The following is a 23,787-nucleotide window of genomic DNA, read 5'->3' as shown; positions in this document are numbered from 1 at the left end:
AAAGGTTTGTCATGATGGCTGGACTTTCATTGGGTGTCTACGAACAGCACCTTCAATTTAAAGTTTCAATTAAAGTTCTTAAAATTTGGGAAGTGGAGCTTGGGTAACTATGAGATTACAAAAGTCCTGATTATTCATTAGAAAAACCACAGGGTGGGGCGCCTGGGTGGCTCAGTTGTTAAGCGTCTGCCTTCCGCTCAGGTCATGATCCCAGGGTCCTGGGATCCCTCCTCAGAGGAAAGCCTGCTCTCCCTCTCCCACTCCCGCTGCTTGTGTTCCTGCTTTTGCTATCACTGTCTCTGTCAAATAAATAAATAAGATCTTAAAAAAGAAAAAAGAAAGAAAAAGAAAAACCACAGGGTGGAAAATAATAAAATAATAATAATAATAATAATAATAATAATAATAAACCAGGCCACAAAGAAAGCTTCAGAGGTCCCTACTGGCCTGGGGACAGATACCTGTAGTGTCCAGCATCTCAGTGAGCATGATCTGCTTTCATAAGGCAGAGAGTTTAAGGTGAGGCTGGGGTTGGACAGTGCAAAAGTTCTTCCCCTCCCCACTTCAGTTTCAGGTAGGGCTTTTAATCTGACCCAAGAACATCTCTCAACTTGGAGAGTAATTCAACCCTCAACAGCACCTCAAATCTGCTATGGCTTTGCAGAGCAGCAGCAAAAATGTTTAATATATAATAGACACAAATTTCATCCAAAAAATAATAACAAAATAAAGATTCTTGCATCCCCTCCCACACTAATTCCTACCCTAAAGTTAACCCATGGGGCACCTGGGTGGCTCAGTCGGTAAAGTGTCTGCTTAGGCTCAGGTCATGATCTCAGGGTCCTGGGATCGAGGCCCACATCGGGCTCCCTGCTCAGCGGGGAGTCTGTGTCTTCCTCTCCCTCTACCCCTCCTCACTCTTTATGTGTCCTCTCTCCCTCTCTAAAGTAAATAAATAAAATCTTTTTTTTAATTTAAAAAATAAAGTTAACCCATTATTTGTACTATTTATATCTTACTAATACGTAAGTGGAAACCTAGATCCAAAAGACTAAAACTGAACCTTCACCCCAAAACAAAAACAAAATAAAATGAGTAACTTGAGATATAGGTCATATAGTTTAAGCCAACACACATAGGAGGAGAGAGTGAAAGAGCAAAGCTGAGTGCCAGAACACATTCAGTCAGGGTCATGTTTATACAAAGAGTGTAGTGGAAAGTCAGGAAAAGTGCTATAGGATTTACGTGCGCATCTGGACACACCAGATCCCTCCATGACACATCTAAGAATGGGGAGCTCAGGGAGGAGGCCATTGTTGTCACTCCAGTTTCAGAAGCTCCATGTCAAAGAGGAGAGTGGCATTTGGTGGGATGATGACTGGGTGCCCAGTGGCACCGCACCATAAATGTAGTCTAGAGAGATAGTCAGTTTGGCTCTCTGACCCACATTCATGTGGGCAACCCCTTCTTCTCAGCCTCAGATCACCTACCTAATATAAACCTAAAGAGCTTGTTTCTATCTCTGGAAGAATCAAATTTCTTTCCATCTTCAAGTATCCCCAGAAGGGCACCACATAAGTTTGACCATGCTTGGGGAAAATGAACCTGACTCCAGGGAGATGGTCTCCCCTACACTCCCATGGCAGCCACCAGGGCACACACTGGTCAAGCAGGCTGACCAACAGGTGACCTGGGGGCGGCTCCCCGGCTCTCAAAAGTTGTTGTTGTTGTTGTTGTTGTTGCTGCTGTTGTTTTAAGTAAGCTCAATGCCCAATGTGGGGCCTGAAGTCAGGACTCAGAGATCAAAAGTCACATGCTCCACCAGCTGAGCCAGCGAGGTGCTCTTACTTCTCTACTCATTTTAATGGGTTTTGTCCTTCTAAACTTAGAGATTGGGGATCAAAGGCTAGAGGTGGGCAATGAAAGAAAATGTGAAGGTTGATGTTCTATTGGAATCACAGTTGTAGAAATGTCAGGGATAACATCATCCATCATATCCTCATCTCTAAGGATGGGCAAATCAACAAGCAATGAGGGGTCTCCAAGTAGCCCACAGTTCCTGACAAAGTAGTGACCTTGAATTCACCATCTGACTCCACCAAATATTTATTGCTGGACTGCTTTGGCAATCCCATTCTGAGTAGACTGTATGAGGGAATGATAAGACGTTCAAAAATAAAGAGAGAGACTGTATTAGAATAAAGAACTATCTTAGGGCAGGAATTACACCTTAATAAGCATTTTATCTCTACAGCCCAGCACAGTGTATTCTATAGGTAAAATATTAAATAAACACCCTATTTACAAATCTATTCCTCTACTTCATAAATGTTTATTGATCAGCTAATATATGCCACTTTTCTACTTTATGAGGATACACAAAAAAGAAAAATATCACTGCCCTAATGGAACTTAAAGTCTACTGACAATGAGAAAAAAGTCTTGCGGAGGGGTTAACAAATTTGGTTTCTGATTTCCTCCAGTCCTCTCCCTTAAACTGAGATCTATCCAATCTATACATCTCTTCTGAGAGTCACAATGCTTTGCATGACTACAACCAGCTCCCTATGCATCAGGAGTGACAGGGAACCGGATCCTTCATGGGCCAATCCAACATTCATCCATCAGCCACAGTGACTGCATCAGTGATTGGGGTGTCTTAATGAGGCCACCAATCATTCTCTTTCCCCATGGTTTTTCAAACTGGCATTGGAACTGAGAAAGTAAATTAATCCCCAATTTGGTGAGCTAAAGAAAACATGTTTCTTAATACATAGTGAAAGAATTTGACTGATAAAAAACACACTTTCTTGAGATCTTCCTAGGGAAAACCTATCTGTTATATATTGGGCTCACACAAGCACATAAAACTAACAAGTAAAAGTTAGACTCTTCAGGAAGGAAGACGAAAAAAAGGGGGGATAGTTAACCCTCAGACTTTACTAAATAAAATATTTTTAATTACATTAAGTCAAAATAGAGTAACATTAAACATATTTTAAGGCAAAGCCAGCATATCTACTAATAAATTTGACTTCAAAAATAAAAAGGGTAACTTAATGTACCAAAAGTAGGAAAACATTTATCAAACCCCACAGAACGTATAACACAAAAAGTGAACCCTAATGTGGACCCCACCTAGAGACTGTAGTTGAAAATAATGCATCATTATTGGTTCATCTGTTGTAGCAAATGCACCATACCAATGCAAAGTGTTAATAGGAAATTATGGGGAGAGGGAGCAGGGATATGGAAATACTCTGGATTTTTCAGTCAATTTTGCAATAAACCTAAAACAGCTCTTAAAAAATAAAAATTGTTTATTAAAAAAGAGAATGAAGTGCTGGTACATGCTACAGGATGAACACTAAAGATACCATGTTAAGTTAAAAAAAAAAAAGCCAGACACTAAAAAATCCATATATTTTATGATTCCATTTATATGAAATATCTAGTATAGGAAAATTCATAGAGACAGAAAATAGATTAGTGGTTGCCAGGGGCTGGGAAAAAGACAAAATGGGTAGTGACTGCTTAATAATTATGGAATTTTCTTCTGGAGTAATAATCTAGAACTGGATGCTGATGATGGTTGGACAACATCATGAAGGTATAAATATCACTGAATTGTATACTTTAAAATGGCTAAAATGAGTTTACGTTATGTGTATTTCACTATTGAAAAATTTAAAAACTAAAATAAATGTGTAAATACTAGTGGGAGAATAATACATAGCTTTAAACATAAACATATGAGTTTAAAAAACAGAGAAAAAATACTTGAGCCAAAAGAGACACTCCAGGATGCGACAGGTGAGTGATGACTATGATGGCTGCCACCCTAAAAGACAACAGTGTCACTAGTAGATATTCCTCATTCTCACTTCAGAAGATATCAAGACTTTTTCCAAGTCTTTCTTTTCCCATATTCTTTCTTCTTCCACTTATAGTTTCTCTTCTTTAATTCATTATAGCTTTAAAATATTTCCTACCATGTGTTGTATTTATTGCTTCTGTTTATTTATTTTGTAATTATTGATTTTAATTGTGCATTTTTTTGTTTTCAAAATAAAATTGACACCTTCGTATACACAATATAAAATTAATTTTTCTTTTTCCAGCTTTATTGTGAAATAATTAACACATATCACTATACAAGTTTAGGGTGTACAGCATGATGTATATATGTACAGCATGTATGTACAATATGTATATATTGTGAATTGATTACCACAATAGATTTAGTTAACATCTATCGTCTCATATAGATACAATGAAAAGAAATTAATTTTCTTCTTGGACTAGAATTTCTTCTTCTTTACATTTTTTTAATATGAGTAAAGTCGACACAATGTTACATTAATTTCAGGTGTACAACAGTGATTTGACACATCTACAGGTTATGTAGTGCTCACAAGAGTAGCTACCATCTGTTATCATATAACACTATTACAATATTATTGACTATATTCCCTATGCTGTACCTTTTATTCTCATGACTTATTCATTCCATAACTGGAAGTCTGTACTTCCTGCTCCCCTTCACCCATTTTACCCATCCCCCTATCCTCTCCCTTCTGGCAGCTATCAGTTTGTTCTCAGTTATTTATAGGTCTGATTCTGCTTTTTGTTTGTTTATTCATTTGCTTTGCTTTTAGATTCCACATATAAATGAAATCATATGGTATTTGTCTTCGAATAGAATTTCTAAAATTTTTTTGCGCTCCAAATTTCCACTTTCTGAAAAAGTCTGGAATAGGAATTCTACATTTCATATGATATTTAAGATTATATCTCAGTGATCAGATTTCCTCCTTCTATTCAGCTGTATTTTCTCTTACTCTTTTTTAACTGTATTTCTTATTTCCTCAGCCTCACTGAGAAAATAGTCACCTTCGTAAAGAAACCTATAAATAATCTTTCCTTGCATTTCCTTCTCTAGGCCTAATTGCATTTCTCATTGGATTTTCTAAGAATCTTTAGTCATCACATATCAGATTATGATCAGTGGCAGGATATCAGAGTGCTTGGGATAGGATAGTTCTCAGAAGGGATCAGTCTCCAGATCAAATCTGAAGCCAGAGTGACATTAAAGCATCTTGATTTGGTAGCTGGAGGATGGTGTGAGCCCCTTCAAGCAGCTGGTGAAAGAAGAAGACTGGGACTTGGACTATAATCCTTGTTTCCAGAATCTAAGGTTGTTTATTCCCTTGGAGGTGTTGCAAAATCTCCTGGGTGTAGGAAAGATGTCAGGAGAACCCACATTAAGAGATTAAAGAATGAAGAAGGCATATAGAGTTTCAGAGAAGAAAAGTGTAGTAGAACACTTGTTGGTCATGTTATAAAGAGAGGTGTCCAGAGGCTAGTCAAGGAAGATTTTGACCCTTCCAGGAGCCATCTTTAGGGAGAGGAGGCTTGGAGGAAAGGTAATGGCCCAGTACTCGTTTCTATAGCAACTCATTGTCTGAACACATTCTCAGGTGACAGAGGGATGACTCCCTCCCTCCCTATATTGCCCTTGGCAATACCTGGGATCTATACTGTCTTGTCCCCGACCTCCATTTCTCAGTACCATCTCCCTGACATGAGCCCCTCCTGGCCTGGTCCATTGCTCAAGCTCTGTAGGATGTATGGCTCTATGAATGTTCATGGGTCACATGCTTGTATCCCTCAGAAAGGATCAGTCCTGGGTGAGATGTATTTGGATCCAATGTCACATTCACTGTAGAGAAAGAAAATCCATTCTGATGATAACCAATGTATGGAGTATTTTAAAATATAAATTCCATTATATCAACATCCAAACAGGCAAACCAAAGTTATAGTGACATAAGAGATTTGAAGTGAAGGAACTTTATAGGGCACACAAAACAACCTATCAACACCTAGAAGTCCTTCCTCCATAGAGCAAGAATCATCAATAAGCAAGTCACCGTATTTTTAAAGATTTTAGTGAAACGTTCATGCCAACAGCATCTCCAATCAGGTCTCAGCTCTCAGCCTTGAAAGCATGGATGGCTATGCTACTTTTTTTTTCTTCTCCCTTAAGTAGATCGGTTGGGAATGTTCACTGGGGGATCAAATTATTGTCTTTTAATCCCTTTGCTTCTATTATCACTGTAAACTCTGATATCATTCAGCACTGATCCTCCACTACATGAATGTAAGCATGGACTCTCATGTTTCATTAATTACTGAATGTTCACTGAGTGCTTCCCCTATGTGACTGCTGAAAAAAGAGGCTAGGGAAAATGCACAGCAAGGATCCCCCTACAGAGGATGCTCCATACATGACTATTTACCTGACTTACCTTTTTTACAGCTCCTCCTCTTCACCAGGCCTACAATTGCAGCAAGAAGTAATACCCAAATAAGGACTATCTTCCATGAAAAAATCATCATGGGCTCTAAAATGGAAAACCCAGAATCCCATTAAATCATGAAACTGGGAAAATTCCAAGATCATTCTTTTTATCTGAGCAGCTCCTGAGCTAGAGAGGAGGGTGAGAAGTGGGTCTCTCACAGAGGAAGCTGATCTGTTCCTCTCTACTCTGCAGAACCTGAGGGGAGACCCAAAGTTTATGCTAGCTTTACTGTTTGCTCCTGTCAGAAATACACACACACACACACACACACACACACACACACACACACACACTTTTCTTTTCCTGTCTCTTTTCCAATTATATCACCACCATCACTGGAATAACAAGGGTAGGAAAAGGATAAAATTACCTAATCCACAGGCATGAAGATGGTGTTAAGGAAAACTAGTTTCTAATCCCAGAGACAATCCACAGTAAAGAAAAAAAAAGTGATATTGGTTTCACATCAGAAGAAGAGAGTTTGTCCTTACAGTGATGGTAGAGTCGTCTTAGAAGTTAGTGTATATGCAACAATATAACCTTAAGGCTTTAGTAAAGGGATGTCAGTAGGATCTCCAGGTGTCCTGAAGACCATTTTTGTAAGAGATAGCAGGTGATTTTATCAGAGAGAAGAAAATAAAAATTTAAAATAGTAGAGCAATAAAATAAGTAAGTCTGGGTTTGCCTTCATATGTATTCCCCAAAGTTGAGAGGAACACATGGAGTCACCAACCTGAGAGAAAAAAAGTTGCCATTTTCTCCTCATCAAGAAGGGGGTTACTAATGGAACAAGTTACGTTCACAAAAGAGCTGTTTGTGACCAATAGAGATGTCTCCACATGGAATAGCCCATGGCTGTCTTCAGTCAGAACCTCTGAAAATGATGGTATTATCTTTCCTTCCATGTCCTTCCATTGCACATGGGGCTCTGGGAACCACCCTTCTGAACTGCATATCAGCTCTATTTCTCCATCCTTCTGTTCCTTTACAGTGATCAGTGGGGAAGAACCCAGACCTGGGGGGAAGAGAGATCAAGGAACAAAACCTAGAGTGTCTGCAAGTGGTTATATGGTTATATGGTTATATGGTTATATGGTTATATGGTTATATGGTCATATGGTCCCAGTAACTTCACTGAGAGGAAAGAGGGGAAAGGCTTGGCTGAGAGAACAAAGCTTATAGTGGAATTATACTCCCCTTAGGGATGAGACTAGCGGGAATGGCTTCTAGTTTTGTTACGTTTGGTTTATTTTTATTTTTTGTATTCCTAAAGTCATCCTCAGAGTCACAGGAAAAGTAAATTTTAAGGCCAATCTTTTCTCTTCTGTATCTGAAAACAAAATAGCTTTGACCAAGACATGAATCACATGGACAGGATTAAGGAAAGTTAGTAAAAGAATATCCTCAAATATCAAGATTTTATAAACATGTACATCCAGTGGCAGAAAATAATAGAGTCCATTTAACTTCTCAATATGTACCCCTGTGGATATTTCATGAATATGTTTATGAATTGAGACCCAAAATCAATGGAAGAAACAAATCAATTATCCAAAATGTTGGCCTATGTCTTCAATGGCATTTGCTAACCTTGAAAAATCAATTCTTACTCACAAATATAAACAGTGGGAAATTATGACGCAGGGAGTGATTTTGTCTTTCTTCTTCCATCCTGCCAGTTCTGTTGATACTAATTTTGCTTTTATGTGGATATAGTTTAGTCTTCACATAATTATACTTCCTAGTAACCATACATTGTTCAGAATTTTAAGAACACTCTGTGAAATAATGAGTTGTATGTAGAGTTATGGAGTAAAATTCTCAAATTTCACTAAATGTGTGGTCATTTTACAGAGATCTTGGGAAGTGTACAATTTCTATACCCAGAGAATTAAATCTGGTCCATGTGAGTTTGCGAACTTTAAGTACGTACTACAGTTCTTATGCATCAGAGGGTTTAATATAAATTTGACAAGTGAATGGACATTCCAAAAATTTCAAGTACCAGGGAAAATTTCCAGGAACTAGCATGTTAAAGCAGTAGGAACAAAGGTTGAATCCAAAACATCTGGAATCCTTACCTACTATCTTCAGATCCAAACTGGCCTCCTGATAGACACCATCTTTTTCAAAAAGGCACCGGTACTGCCCATTATCTGACGTTGTGGCATTGTGTATCTGCAGGGTCAGTCTCCCCTCGTCAATGGCATCACTCACCAACATTGTCCTCCCTCTGTATTCTTCCATCTGCTCTTCAGTCACATGTCCCCCATCCGCATACACGTAAACAGCAGGATAACGGTGTGATTGGACCCACCTCACCTCCATGCTCTGTGCATTAGTCTTTGGGGACAGGTAACAAGTTAATTGTATGTCTTCTCCCACTCTGACAAGGATGGGTTGGGGAGGTCCAATCACTTCTAAGGAAGCTATGAAATACAACAGACAAAACACAATGAAAGACACAAAATGGAGCAAATAGTGTCATCAGTAGGAAAATCTCAAGTGGGGTTTAGAACCCAGGGGCATCCCAGGGGAGCTGTGAGGCACAAGGTCATCCTTTAGAGATGGGGAGGCTTGGTGGAATCAGGATAGAGCTTGTCCCTGGAAAAAAAGAACCATTAATGGAACCCACACCTGCCTCGACCTATTTTAATCAGATTACAGCCCAATAAAATAATTTTGCAATTAATACTCCTAGAATAAAAATAATATTTTATCACTTCACATTGGTATGAGCTCCTTAAACTACTTCTCAATCTGTGTATGCCTCAGTTTCTTAAACTGTGAAATAAATATATCAATCCCTTCTGGAGTTAAGCAAAATCATCTATATAAAGCTTTTGGATGACTATGCAGTGTGAGTGGAGGCATGCAGACCGTGAAACTTGAGGGCACTGAAGCCAATCCCTCTGCCTTGTTAATGATAAGGGATAAAAATGAGTTTCAGGTGGATTTTTAGTAATGAAATGTGAAGGAACCTTCCCCTGGTTTGATTTTTATAACACCTTATAAGTCAGATCCAGCTTCCATGTTTTAGTTCTGTGAGATCCCTCATATGTGGAGCTCTAAACACACACCAGGTTCAATGTCCTCAGATTATTTTGGAGAAACATTATAACACCAAGAATTGGGGAGGTTGGCAAAATATAAAACACAAAACAACAATGAATACACAAAAAGTCTAATCCTCCCATTGTGAAAATTGGAGATTTTCTCTAATGGCTTTCCAGTTCATCAGGCTCTGGCATGCTAGTTTTTCTCTGTTCTAAATTGAGAGTCATCTTTTCCAATCAAACAATAAAAATGCTTTCACATAGGTTATGATCATTTATAATAGAAATACAGGCATAAATTTGTATATTGTTGGATGAGAGTCAATGACCAAAGGCAAAATGTCCTCATTATGTAATTAGCTAAAATCTGCTTAGGTACTTCTTTAGGAAAGGAAACTTACTGTCAATCAATACAAACCTAATTTTCAGATTATTCCCTTCTATTCTAGCTAGAATTTGACTACCAATTACTTCCAGCATTTTGTTTGCTTTATCTTTCAATTTTACCTAAAATAAGATCTCCATTGTATATGTATCTGTTAAAATCTGGAGACAAAAGTAGGAGTCAGAAAAAATGAACTAGGGATTGGTCTGCTGTTATTTCTACTTCCACGTATTTTACAGTAAATTACTTAATAAAACAGACAATTTCCTTATCTCCATTACCCATATGAGTAGGTGCATGACAGATATATGAAACACCTGTTATTCCAGAATCCAAGTGAAAAATAAAGTTGGAAGTATGGGGGAAAAAATCATGCAGCCCAATCTGTTAATAAGTGATATTCTTCTAGAATACCAGCTCCTTGAGAGAAGCTCTGCATAATCTCCTTTCTTTATATACTTTTGTATATATTGGGGGCCTTCTACACAATTTGTGCTCACATTTATTGTTTTGTTCTATTATTGGGGTGTTGTACGTATGTTACTGAAAGGCCCTCTGAATATTCACTGAAAATTAAATCCTCTCTGGAGTGTGCAGTTCACTGAATATACATCAATTCCTTGAAACATGATAATCCCATCATCATGTCATATAATCCTCTTTCAATCAGCATATTTAATTAAGTGGGTTATCTCATTTCCTCAATATGCTATATTTTTGTATCATATATTATATTAATATCATATCATATCCAGTGTAGAGCTTAATACTACATCAGAGATTAAATTCAACATGTTCATTTTGAAGATGAGGGAAATAGAGACCAATGATTTACAAAAATCACACATAAGTGATTAAAAACTTGCACTCTTAAGCCAGGTTAGAGGGCAAATATCACAATTTCTCAATGGGTTTCCCACAAACCACATATATCTATAAGATTTTGCCAGCTGTAAAATGATAAATCTATTAACTTTTATAATTATTGTAAGAAAAAGAAATAATCTCTGTAAAGCATTTAGCATCACACCTGGCATATAATTAATATTTCTTAAAACTAGTCATTATTTTTATAAGATTATTTGATGAAGGGAAATGGTGGAGGTGGGCTAGATGAGTGATGGGCATCAAAGAGGGCACTTGCTGTGACGAGCACTGGGTCTTGTATGTAAGTGATGAATCACTAAATTTGACTCCAGAAACCAATATTGCACTGTGTGTTAACTAACTAAAATTTAAATAAAAAAAAAAGATTATTTGCCAGAGTGAGAACTGGAATTCCAGTCCTAGAACTTCTTTTTTTTTTTTAAGATTTTATTAATTTATTTGAGAGAGAGAGAATGAGAGATAGAGAGCACGAGAGGGAAGAGGGTCAGAGGGAGAAGCAGACTCCCCGCTGAGCAGGGAGCCCGATGTGGGACTCGATCCCGGGACTCCAGGATCATGACCTGAGCCGAAGGCAGTCGCTTAACCAACTGAGCCACCCAGGCGCCCCCAGTCCTAGGACTTCTATAGCAAGCTCAGTTTGCCAGCAGCCAACTGCAGGGGGTCCTTGTCTCCAAGTTCTAATTCATGAGGATAATACAGAGGTAGATGTGAAACTCCTGGTACCCTCAGTCAACAACCCTCAAAGTTCTAAGGGTGTAGATCTGTAACACCCACCTAACAGGGAGCCAAGGGTAGCTCCATATTTTCATCATGTTTTACTGTGGTCCCAGAAGGTCAGCACAACTAGGAACAACACAACACCCGATTGTATTGTGTGTACTGGGTCTCCAGTGGACATATCAGAGTGGTTCAAATAACTCAGAGGTGTGACTCTTCACCTAAAGTCTTCCTGAGGATGATATTCGTTGTGGATTTTTCATAGATGGCTTTTATGATATTGAGGTATGTACTCTCTATCCCTACACTGTGAAGAGTTTTAATCAAGAAAGGTTGCTGTACTTTGTCAGATGCTTTTTCTGCGTCTATTGAGAGGATCATATAGTTTTTGTCCTTTCTTTTATTAATGTAGTGTATCACGTTGATTGATTTGCAGATATTGAACCAACCTTGCAGCCCAGGAATAAATCCCACTTTCTCATGGTCAATAATCCTTTGAATGTACTGTCGGATCCTACTGGCTCATATTTTGGTGAGAATATTCGCATCCATATTCATCAAGGATATTGGTCTATAATTCTCCTTTTTTGTGGGGAGCTTTTGCACAGCAAAGGAAACAATCAACAAAACCAAAAGACAATCAACAGAATAGGAGAAGATATTTGCAAATGACATATCAGATAAAGGGCTGGTATCCAAGATCTATAAAGAACTTCTCAAACTCAACACCCAAAGAATAAATAATCCAATCAAGAAATGTGCAGAAGACATGAACAGACATTTCTGCAAAGAAGACATCCAAATGGCCAACAGACACATGAAAAAGTGCTCAACATCACTCAGCACCAGGGAAATACGAATCAAAACCACAATGAGATATCACCTCACACCAGTCAGAACGGCTAAAATTAACAAATCAAGATATGACAGATGTTGGCGAGGATGCAGAGAAAAGGGAACCCTCCTACACTGCTGGTGGGTATGCAAGCTGGTGCAGCCATGCTGGAAAATAATATGCAAGTTCCTCAAATAGTTGAAAATAGAGCTACCCTACACCCCAACAACTGCACTACTGGGTATTTACCCCAAAGATACAAATGTAGTGATCGGAAGGGGCACGTGCACCCCAATGTTTAAAGCAACAATGTCTGCAATAGGCAAACTATGGAAAGAGCCTAGATGTCCATCAACAGATGAATGGATAAAGAAGATGTGGTGTGTGTGTGTATATATATATATATATATATATACACACACACACACACCATATACACAGTGGAATATTACGCAGCCATCAAAAAATTGAAATCTTGCCAATTGCAACAACGTGGATGGAACTAGAGGGTATTATGCTAAGCGAAATAAGTCAATCAGAGAAAGACTATTATCATATGATCTCACTGACACGTGGAATTTAAGAAACAAGGCAGAAGATCATAGGGGAAGAAAGGAAAAAATGAAACAAGACAAAACCAGAGAGGGAGAAAAACCAGAAGAGACTCTTAATCTCAGGAAACTAACTGAGAGTTGCTGGAGTGGAGGGGGATGGGAGGGATGGGGTAGCTGGGTGATGGACATTGGGGCGGGTATGTGTTATTGTGAGTGCTGTGTATTGTGTAAGACTGATGAATCACAGACCTGTACCCCTGAAACAAATAATACATCATATGTTAATAATTTTAAAAAATTAGGGGAGACATTTTGCGTAAAAATCAAAACAAAAAAATAAAGGGATTTTAAAAGTAAAAATTAATTAATTAATTAATTAAATTAAAAAAATAAAGTCTTCCTGAGGGACAGAGACATGTGTCAACCTGCCCCAACACTGGTCTGATCTGTAACTAACAAGTTCTGCTGGTTAAGGTTTCTGTCTGATCATAAGCAGATGCTACGCAGGCAGAAGGGGATCTGACTTGGAAGGTATGGCTTACAGGGGTGGAACTTTCCTCAGATTGTGGAGTTACCTTTGACCTTCCTGAGGCCATTCCCTTTATCTTTATGGCCTTGATGGGCTCGAAAGTGTCACACTAGACTCTGGCAGATATTGGGGTGTGTCTGTACGCTCAACCTCACCTAATCTGCAATAGGCACATGTGCACGCACACATTCCTATAACCAGTGACTTGAGGGTGAGCAGGATATTGATGGAAAATGAGTGATACAAAGTCATATGCATCTGGGCACGGAGCAGGCTGGTTATCATGGGCTGGGAGAAAAGGTCACAGGAAGGAGGAAGATGATAAGTGGGTAAAGGAGAAACTGAAAGGGGCTCAAATATCAGCTGGTTACTTTTTAAACCACTTATCTTTATCTTAGGTACAGTAAAATAATTGCAGTCCAACTGTTAAGGAAAAAAAAAAAAGAAGAAAAACAGGAAAATGATTGAAGGACCCAGGCAGTGTCCCAGGCTACATCTAGGAAAGTAATGGCTCCTGCCCAGTATGATGAGGTTAGGATCCACTGGGGTGAGGAGAAGGTGTAGAAACCACAGCAAGGCCAGAGTGTTGATGTGATGGGTGATGATCTCCAGTTACCATGAGGACACTGCCTTCACACTAGAAAGATTTTAAAAGGGCCTCCAGAGACCCACCATCTGTCCTATACCAACCCTTACACACAAGTAGAGCAGAGATCATGTCTGTGTCCCTTACAGGCATCCATCTGAGGCTCCGTGGGTCCCAGTGAACACTTAAAGTCATAGGTTATGCAGTGCAAAGGTGCCTGAAGGAGGCTGTGTTTTACCTGTCCCTTCTGGTACTAACTGAACTTGAGACTTAAAGTCATGTCTCTGTTTCTCATCTGGATTACGAGTTGTCATGGTAGCTCCCACTGGCTTTGTCCAGGGATTATCAATTCCCTTTGGGGCAAGCAGGGTCTCCTTTATACTAGTGCATCCAGTGTCTACTTACCTAGCTCATTCTGGAGTTTCTCTGGAAAAAGAACAAGGATAATATATTAGGGAATTTGATCTAAGGGAAAGGAGAGAAAATATTTAAAAATAAAAGAAAGCTCTACATTTTATTAAAAAGCTCAGTTCATCACTGGGCTATGGGAATTAAGGAGGGCAAGTTCTGCATGGAGCACTGGGTGTTACACGCAAACAATGAATCAAGGAACACTGCATCAAAACTAATGATGTAATGTATGGTATCTAACATAACATAATAAAAAAATTAATGAATAAATAAATATAAAGCTCAATTCATAAAAAAGAAATTAGAGAAAAATCTTCTTTCCTGTAGAACACCTAGTGATCCAGCTATTTTTCCTTTTGTTTGCATAACAAAAAGCGTCTCAGTTCTATTACCTCATGATTGTTTATTTATGTTGATAATTAACATATTGATATTTAGTATCTTGTAAAAATGATACATATTCTTCTTGTAAGTGCATGGAAAGTATAAAAATATACGGACATAGACAATTATCACCTCTAATTCCAAACTGAGAGATAAAACATATATAAAGCATTTATAATATGTATTCATATATACAATATATAATATATATTCAGCTCCTTTTAACATTCACATGTGACATTTACTTAAAATCCTTTCATATATCCATTTATATGAGTAAGAATAACTATATCCTTATATCTAAATATAGAAGGTGTCCCAAAAATCTTAGTGCAGTTTTTAAGTTATTTAAAGCCATTATTCTTTACATGATTGGAAATGTTTATAGATAGATAGATAGATGATAGATAGATAGATAGATGTAATCTTTATATAAATAGTCCACCATAAGGATTTTTTCAACCATAAAAATCATTTGAAAATACCATTTTTCATCAATGCTATAATTTATAGTCACATTAGATATTTAACACTCACTCCACTGTTGTATTGTGCCTTTCTCTTTACTGTTGTTTTTGTTGCTATTTATAAATGAGGCTATAATTAAGATGCTATTATGTAAATAGTTATCTCCATCTCTGATTATCTTCACATGACAGGTTCCAGAAGCAACTGGCACAATGTGGTATAGGAAAACATTTTAATTGAAAGAATATAGTTTTATTTTCTTTATCATGTGATGCATACTTGTGAGTAAAGAAAATTAGTTCAGAAAGAAGAAGAGGTGGAACTTGAAAATAACTGGAATACCGTTAACAATAGCTGTTTAATCAAAATATAGTATATATTTCCAGCCATAAATAGTTTATATGTTTTAATACATATTACTAAATTTTAGATATTTTCCTTAATAAAAAAATACTAGGTGCTATGGAACAGTCCTTTGAACCTTTCCTGTTAATCACTTTGCACATTAGCACATTGGTCCTAGAGGCAGAGCTCTGACCTGGAATGGAGATGACTGAGCTCTTCTCTTCATTGAGGATGGGGTTGTGGATGAAGCAGGACACGGTCTCCACAGAATCATTCCTGACCACAAGAGTGGCTTCCACATAGAACAGGCCATTGTCATCTTGGATGGAATGCTCAGAGACAGCCAGCAACTTCTCTCCTGTGATATCTGCCCAATAAACCTGGGGCTCTGGGAACCAGCCTTTTGCAGTGCACACAAGCTGGACTCCACTTTCCACAGGTCCCTCCAGGTGGATGTAAGGGGCAGACCCCAGACCTGTGGAGGGAAGATACACCCCTAAGGCCTGGAGTCCATGGAGGCACAAACCATAGAAACCAAGATCCTGGTGACATTGCTCATAGGGGTAGGGCAGGAGTTCATGGGTCCCAAGTCCTCTTCCCATTCAAATTGGAGTTCATATAAACTTTGCTGGTTCTCCATTCTGGATCTTTAAACTTTACCATATGAGCAGTCTTTTTCTTCAGATCCAGACAGGAGGAGAATAAGAGAAAGGGACATAATGACATTTTGCTTAGTCACTAGTACTGCCAACAAAGACGTGTTATAATTTATTCATTGAGCTTCCCCAAGCCACAAACTCTGTCTGACATTTTAGATGCTATCTTGACTCTGATTAATTAGAATGTTTAATATAAAGCCAGAAATCATCTCCAGGGACTATTCTTCACATTCTTTCTGGTGGTGGTTGTGATCTTGGGGAGCAAGTAGATAACCTGTTACATAGAGTGGGATGCCCCAGGAGGAGCTCTTGTTGCTAAATATTCCTTACAGCCAATGGGAAAATGTTTTTGAGAAATCCTGGTTTTATGTAGTCATGAAATTCTTTCTTTATCCAACACTGCTCTCAAACCCAAACAAAGGGACTATATTTCCTATGGATGATAAATCTCTATCACTTGGTGGGGAAAGAGAATCACTCCTTCCACCTACAGCCTTAGGAAATGTGTGGCTTATTTTCAAATGTTCCTGATAGTGAACAGCTGCCTTCCTCTCTCCATATCTCAGAAATACATAGATTCTTTCATCCGTCTTCGATCACCTATAACATAACTATAATAATCATAGTCACAGGTGTTAAGAAAAAATGGTGTTAGGAAACAGCTTTCATGTGAGTCAGAAATGGTAACATCTCTAGAGAACAATTTCCCTGAGAAGATCAGTGGATTTGCCTGATTTTCTCTTTAGCATATGGGAGAGTTATTCTTGCCAGGGAACTAGATGATTATTTACTTTTCAGATATGCGTTTTCCCCCGAGAACAGATCCTTTTTCTCAACTGTTTCCCACTTTGCTACTACAAAAGCATCAGGCAAAACCCTGTCATTCACAGTGGTATGTCCAAATGCATCTGGAGTCCCCAGTTCATTGAACACTAATATTTAATAATCTCCATAAAAGCACAGTTCTTAACCTCTTTGTTCCCAGCACTAGCTTTCCCACAGGAGGAATTCCAGAAAGAAACATAATTTGCGCATTTGGTTATTGCATATTGGAGGTTGGGTAGAGAACAATGCATTCCATTGAGTTTTGGTTGCTGGACAGTCAGCTAGATTCACTCACTCAGTGATTGACTTGCCCTAACACATCAGCCTGGTACAGCACAAATTTGTGCCTCAGTAAAATTGCTAATGACCGGATGTCATGGATTGCAATTAGTGGTCAAGAATAGTCAAAACTGCATAAACTTGAGAAGGTTGTTTAAGCGAGCTTGCTTTGAAGACTTCAGGATTACTTGCCTTCAAATGAATCAGGACAGAGGACTGGCCATTAGGAATTGCCTTGAGGATTAAAAGGGAATTTTTCAACTAGCCATAGGTTTACCACAAATTAATATACTTCTCCCTCCAAGACTTTGTCTTTTCCAAAATATTCACCTGCTACTTTAACCAGCAAGCTTGTTTCTCCACAATAGTTATTCTCTTGGAAATGGCACCAGTATTGCCCATTATCAGATGGTTGGATGTTGTTTATCTTCAGAGTCACATTTCCCTCATGAATGCCATCCTTTATCAACTCTACCCGGCCTCTGTACTCCTCCATCTGCATCTCAGTCACATCAGCTCCATCCCAGTATACAAACACAGGTGTGCTGGGCTCCAAGCGGTACCATGTCACCTTCGTGTGCATTGTGGTTCTCTTGGGGAGGAGCTGACAGGTTAGTAGGGCATCTTCCCCAATCCTGACCAGGATTGGATGTGTAGAACCAATCACTCTCCAGTTATCTACAAAACAGAGTGAAGAAGAGGAACCAGGAAATGCCAATTGGAAGATTAATATACTTGCTTTGGGATGTCCAACCTATCAAAATGGAGGCACTTGGAGGAGGGAGGGCTTTATTTTCAATGATTTAGAGAAATCTAAATGGTTTGCACATTTGGCTGTTAAAAAGACAATTCTGTGTAGTACTGAAAATAACATGCAGTTCAAAAATTTGAGTGTTAGTGCTAAATCTGTCATCAGCTGTGTGATTTGGGGAGCAAACCTACTATTTTCAGTGAGATTTGAGATTTGGAATCTCAATTTCTTCATCTTTAATATACTAAAGCCACCTTCTCTGGGTTGTTTTTATTCTCTAATAAGTTAATGTGTAAATTGATTTTTTACACTGAGAACTTTGTTAGTGATTTGTTTTATATTTTATAGTAATTTATTTTATAGTTAGTGATTCCACTTTATATTGTTAGTGACTGATTTCATAATCATTTTCCTAAAATTTAGGTAATAAATTCATTCATTAGAGTTTTCAGCTTTTCAGGATTGCTCTGGTTCTAGGTAAGGACCTAGGATTATTTTTTAACTTTAAAAAATTTTTGGTCTGGAGTAGGCAAGGCTCCAGTTACTGGAGCTTTGTATGTACAATGCAGTTTTGTGCAAGGACATTTTGTGATGGATTAAGGGCAGTGGCTTGTCTAGAGAGTTTGAAACTTTTAATCAAATTTTGAGTCATGTTTGACCACTTGTCATTATGTGCAAATCGAAAGGATATTTAATAATTCCATGTGTTGTTATGCTTAATAATCTCAAAAGTCATATATATTATATTCTTCCTTATCCTAAAATGCTCCAGAACTATTTGTACTTTCTCTGTCACATCCAATTATCCTAAGAAGGAAGGAACTTCAACTTGCTCACTTGCTGATGAATATCAAATAGATGCTGGTCAAAAGGTCACTACAGAGCTTAAGTGGAGATCTGCTTGCATTCTTCATTTATGGAATCCACATATGAAGCTAGATCTGAAGTCATTCCATCTGGTTGACTTCTTTTACAGGCTAGGAAATTGCTTTATACAGAGGTCAGGACAGCCTCATGTCACATCATGTAGTTTCTGGCAGCCCTGTCTGGAGCCTGAGCCTTCTGGTGCCCTGTCCAATGTTTTTTCCACTTCTGCATGTTGTGTTTTCTTTGGGACTCTGGCATTTCCCCCTGACAATGAATTTTCATGATCCCTTTTTGAGGTACAATTCAGCCACTGAGATTTCCAAATCCATTTCTTGGAAATCTTCTAATTTCTTGTTTCCAAGTATTTTTATGCTGTTTAATTTGTGGTAAGAAGCAGCCATTTTCCTTGCCCCCAAAGTTCTGTCCTGCGTGGAAGCAGGAAAACGGATGAATAACTTAATGTGTTCCAGGTACTTCTTCATGTGCAGCCTCATTTAATCCTAAAGCCTGTCCTAGCCTTTAAGACATAGGTATGTTGTTATTCTTATCACAAAGATGAGGAAACTAAGGCAGAAGGCACTCAAGTCACTTTTCAAAGGTAACCCAGCTAGAAGTGGAGGACCCTTTCTGGAACACAGATGCATTGGTTCCTGGACCCCCAGTCCTAATATTGTCCTAGCCCTTTTGAATTGGAACTCTGCATGTGGACTATATCACTGGGACATTTAGATATACAGTAAAGGGAAGAAGGGTATCCTACCCGGCTGCCTCATGGTGAGCAGTACGAAGAAGAAAGAGGCAACTGCACCAGACAGACTGTATCCTGGAAAATCCACCATTCTCCCTACAGTAAACACAAAAGAAAAATATGAGTACACCCAAATGATTCTGTAATGGAGCAGGGTCACTCTGTTGTTTCCAACAGTTACATAGTCACAACGAGGAATCAACATAACCCCTCCACAATCAAACAAGGAAATGGACTTGGCTCAATTTCTCTGCAGTTACTGATCATTTCTGACCCCTTACCTCATGTGTTGTATTTTAAACTATTTCTTTTAGGCTTGAGGGAAGATTTCTGATTGAAATGAAAAGCCCTCCTGAGTTCAAGGGACAATAATATTTATATGTTTTTAAAAATCTCCTAAGGTCCATTTATTCTGAGCATGCAGAAATTATATAGTAGGATTCAAATGTTTTTCCTTGCCCTCCTCCCAACCCCTCCTGCAAAGTTCTTCATCACCACCCTCTCCTAGGTGTACAGGAAAGAACAGGAAGGCTCTGCATCCTCACTCTTCAGCCAGGAAGCCATCGCTAGTGCCTTGGGAGAAACCAAGGGCCAGGGCACACCTTGGAAAGTGGAGGAAAGAGTGGTGGAAATGGGGCTACAGGAAGAGACCACCAAGGAAACTACCCTAAATGGCCTTTCAATGTTATCTTGGAACACAAAGGAATGAGTAAAAGAAATAACCCAACTGCAGAGATCGGCAAACCCAACATGCTTACTATACCAGCATTATAAAAATGCTTCCACACAGCTAAGAAGTTTTAAAACTACCAAGACAAAAATCAAATGCCAGCTTTAAGTTTTGAAAACTGAAAAATTCAGAGTGGAAGAAGCCTAAGACTCATTCCATCTGACGTGTCCAGCATTTTACTGCTTCACACCAACTAGAAGAACCCGTTCAGGAGCAATGATAAGCTGGCGATTGCTTCTCTTTACCCAGAAACTAATACCAGTAAGATTCTATAGGGCAAGGGAAAAGCAGCAGTCACTGAAATAAGGACTATAAACCAAGTGGTTCAGGAGATTATTTATACTCTATTATGACTGCTTTTTAAAATGATGCATACTTTCATCTAAAATACTTCTAGGGAAACTAATACAAGCTCAGTTGTACACACTTAGACACACAAGAGCGCTCAAAGTTCAATATGAAAATGGGGCCAAGCATTAGGAGACAGCATAGACCATCCGTAGCTCGCCACTGGAGACAGTCACTTCCCCTCTGAATGAAGGAGATTGCTGATGCCTCCTCTTGTGAAAAGCAAAAATGTTTTGTTCTACCCAGTAAGAGCAAATACAGCGTGCAAAACTCATGCCAATCACCATCCCTCAGTCATATGAACTAAGAAGGACCCACATTTGCTACAAACCAGTTTATAGATGTGTGTTCCTTTAGGTCTTTCATGTTAAAGCAGGGGGAGAACCTACAAATGCAACTAGAAAAAAATTGCTCAAATTAATGAAGCTTTTGAAGAAAGTTGTGAAAATGCACCTTACCCTTCACTGGTGCTCAGAGAGAAATTCATGAGCGAGTATAAACAGGGAGAATAACTGCCTTAGATAGGGTTTTGAATGGGAAAAGGGACAGTCTTGCCCTTGGAGGGTCTTTGGCAATGCCTGCAGAAATTTTTGGTGGTCACAGCTGGGGAAAGGGGACAACCAATGAGCTGCTACACATCCTACAATTCACAGGAGAACTGCTACAGCAAAGAATTATCCAGCTTAACATGTCATTAAATGCCAAGGAAAAACACTACCATAGACCATCTGCTGTCAGTATGCTGAAAATCTTTGGCAGATTTTTACTAAATAAACAACTGGACTTATATTGCAAACTTTATGTTAAAACATTTTCATTACCAGGTTTTTGACATCTCTATTTTACCATTTGAACATAGGCTGAGAATCTTCTAAAACTGCCATTGCTACTAAATATGGTAAAACTTTGGTATGTCAAGAGATGTGATCTAATATGCATATGTACCATCGAATGTTCAAAAACCCATGTTTCGTTTAATTTTCTGGATAAAGTGTACGTGTTAAGATGGGATGATAAGTGAGTGATAAGTGGTGGTTTGTGTTGAGGCTTTAGGTGAATAACAATTCTGAATTCCAAGGTCTATGCATGTCCTGTTAAAATTCATACCAAAGAAAATTACAAATTACTACATGTCATGAGTCATTAGAGGTGTTTTTCTTTTCAGTAAAAAACCTCAAATGTTAAATTCTCAAAATGCCAAGTGACCACAGTAATTAACGGGTGAGAATAAATTTATTCAGTTCACAAAGTTTGAAGTTTATATACCTATATTAATTTTAAAAATAAATATAACTGATCATATGTTAACACATTTTTGTAGACAGAAAGCAAAGTAAATTAGAATTCTAGGAGACAAGGTGACTTTGTGTTTACTTCTGTAGACCCCAAGAATCTCACTTTATTTTCTTGAACCTCTCCTGTCTCTCTTCTCTGATGGAGACACTCATTCCTAACCTTGCTTCCGCTGTGTCATCAGCACATGACAGACAAGCAAGGCCCAGAGACACAGCACAACATCATGCATGACAAATGAATAACGTGATCCTACTCTTCTGAGTTGTAATCTAGTACCCTCACCTGGCCTGCTGCACAGCAATATATGAGGATCACATAAGTTATGGTAGACTTTGAAAAACATGGAGTGGGGTACGAGTATCAGATGCAAGTGGAAGGTATTATGGCAAGTGGTAGAGTTTCCCTGTGGGTGCTGACTGTCCACATGCCCCACTTCCTCATCTTAGTCGACTTCCCCAACTTCCCTGGTCATCCTCCACCAGGGCCCCGTCAAGCCACTCACGGGTCTCCTCTTTCCTTCAGCGTAAAACCGGGGGCTGCTGGGTCTTCTCCTCAGTGGGTCTCAGGTGTACCCTTCATCCACACAGCAGGTGTCCAAAGGCAGGTCAGGGTCCTAGGGTGCTGACCAGAGTGAGAACTGTGGGACTGCCAGCCGGCATGGAGGTAGCCCCCCAGGGCCCCAGCTTTGGGTGAAGGGAGATTGTGCTGCTTCACCCAAGCTGAAGGGACAGCCTAGTCCTGGAGGCCCACCCTGAACATGAGATTCCAATCAGACTACCATGCTCACCTCCTACCAGCTATAATCCTCAGAAAAGTGAAACTCAGACATGTGGACTTTGACTGGGTTCAGTTATGAGTTCTTCAGGCTTGCAGACACAACTGTGACATTAGCACTCCTCACCAATCTCAGAAAGCCAGGGCACTCCTGCTGGGCCCCATTTGACGCCCAGTCTCTGCCATCTCCAGTCAGATCCTCACATAGCACCTGCTACTGGAGGTCTCTCCTCACCCTTCTCCCCACCTCCCACATCAGTGTCAAGTTTGCACCTGAATGCAGATTGCTAGGGCTTAGAGTTAGAAGCAAGACTAAAAAGCAAATGCCCCATCCCTGCTTTTGCTGGTGAGAAAACAGAGGCCAGAGGAAGGGATTGCTGTCCCAGCATCATGGCACCCAGCCAAGGTCTCATATGTGCAAGTTTATTGCTCTTTTTATCTTGGTTCTTTATCCCCCTTTGCTGAGTCAGACATTGACTCTCAGATACTATGGAAATTTAATAAGCTTCTCAACCAAATGTTTGGGCACAAAAATTATAATGATTAAGACTACAGACACTTTTTGGTGTGTGTTCTTGTTTAGGTTAGATTTTCCCTTAAATTCTCCTTAAGTCAATTTTCTTGAATCAGACCGCAAGTCCCCCTGGGGTTCTGCAGAGATATTCTCAGGGATTCAAGAGTTCTCCAGAATAATTTAAAATTTAATGTTAGGGAGCCTGGGAGACTCAGTCAGTTAAGTGTCTGACTTAAGCTCAGGTCATGATCCTAGAGTCCTGAGATCAAGTCCAGAGTCAGGCTTCCTGCTCAGCGGGGAGTCTGCTTCTCTCTCTGCCACTCCCCCCACTCTTGCTCTCTCTCTCTCTCTCAAATAAATAAATAAAATCTTTAAAAAAATAAAATAAAATTTAATTTAGATGTTCATCTCAATATAAAATATAAGCATTTGTGATATTATGATGTGATATGGCCTGAGCTGATTTTTTTTCC

General features: G+C 39.0%; 1 protein-coding gene and 1 pseudogene across 2 annotated transcripts; both read right to left on the bottom strand.

Moving 5' to 3' along the window:
• Nucleotides 1–988: 988 nt before the first annotated feature.
• Nucleotides 989–5,609, bottom strand: LOC112815994 (peptidyl-prolyl cis-trans isomerase FKBP1A pseudogene; annotated as a pseudogene).
• BTNL2 (butyrophilin like 2) lies at nucleotides 4,099–23,020 on the bottom strand. 2 transcript variants are annotated; one of them, XM_073884788.1, is made up of 10 exons: nucleotides 22,814–23,020; nucleotides 22,529–22,639; nucleotides 19,665–19,748; nucleotides 17,617–17,964; nucleotides 15,717–15,998; nucleotides 14,321–14,341; nucleotides 8,447–8,794; nucleotides 7,099–7,380; nucleotides 6,312–6,407; nucleotides 4,099–5,722 (listed from the first exon to the last, which is right to left on the bottom strand). In XM_073884788.1, the coding sequence occupies exons 3-10, from the start codon at nucleotides 19,741–19,743 to the stop codon at nucleotides 5,637–5,639; spliced, it is 1,542 nt and encodes a 513-aa protein (XP_073740889.1). In that variant the 5' UTR covers nucleotides 19,744–19,748; nucleotides 22,529–22,639; nucleotides 22,814–23,020; the 3' UTR covers nucleotides 4,099–5,636. The 2 variants fall into 2 exon arrangements, with proteins under 2 accessions (XP_073740889.1, XP_025718038.2); XM_025862253.2 differs by having other exon boundaries at nucleotides 22,529–22,824.
• Between the last annotated feature and the right edge of the window lie 767 nt (nucleotides 23,021–23,787).

This window comes from Callorhinus ursinus, unplaced genomic scaffold (genome assembly GCF_003265705.2).
Source record: "Callorhinus ursinus isolate GAN/ISIS: 27379988/994484 unplaced genomic scaffold, GSC_fseal_2.0 scaffold59, whole genome shotgun sequence".
NCBI lineage: Eukaryota > Metazoa > Chordata > Mammalia > Carnivora > Otariidae > Callorhinus > Callorhinus ursinus.
Note: the sequence above shows the minus strand (reverse complement) of the source record. Positions and strands in the feature narration are given on the sequence as shown.

Excerpts from the sequence above, each read along its gene's own strand:
- BTNL2 (XM_073884788.1), bottom strand. The coding sequence starts at position 19,743 with ATGGTGGATTTTCCAGGATACAGTCTGTCTGGTGCAGTTGCCTCTTTC. Across the intron at positions 17,965-19,664 it reads GCTCACCATGAGGCAGCCGG|ATAACTGGAGAGTGATTGGT; the intron begins GTAGGATACCCT and ends TCTGTTTTGTAG. Across the intron at positions 5,723-6,311 it reads GAGGAGGAGCTGTAAAAAAG|TGAATGTGACATTGGATCCA; the intron begins GTAAGTCAGGTA and ends CTTTCTCTACAG.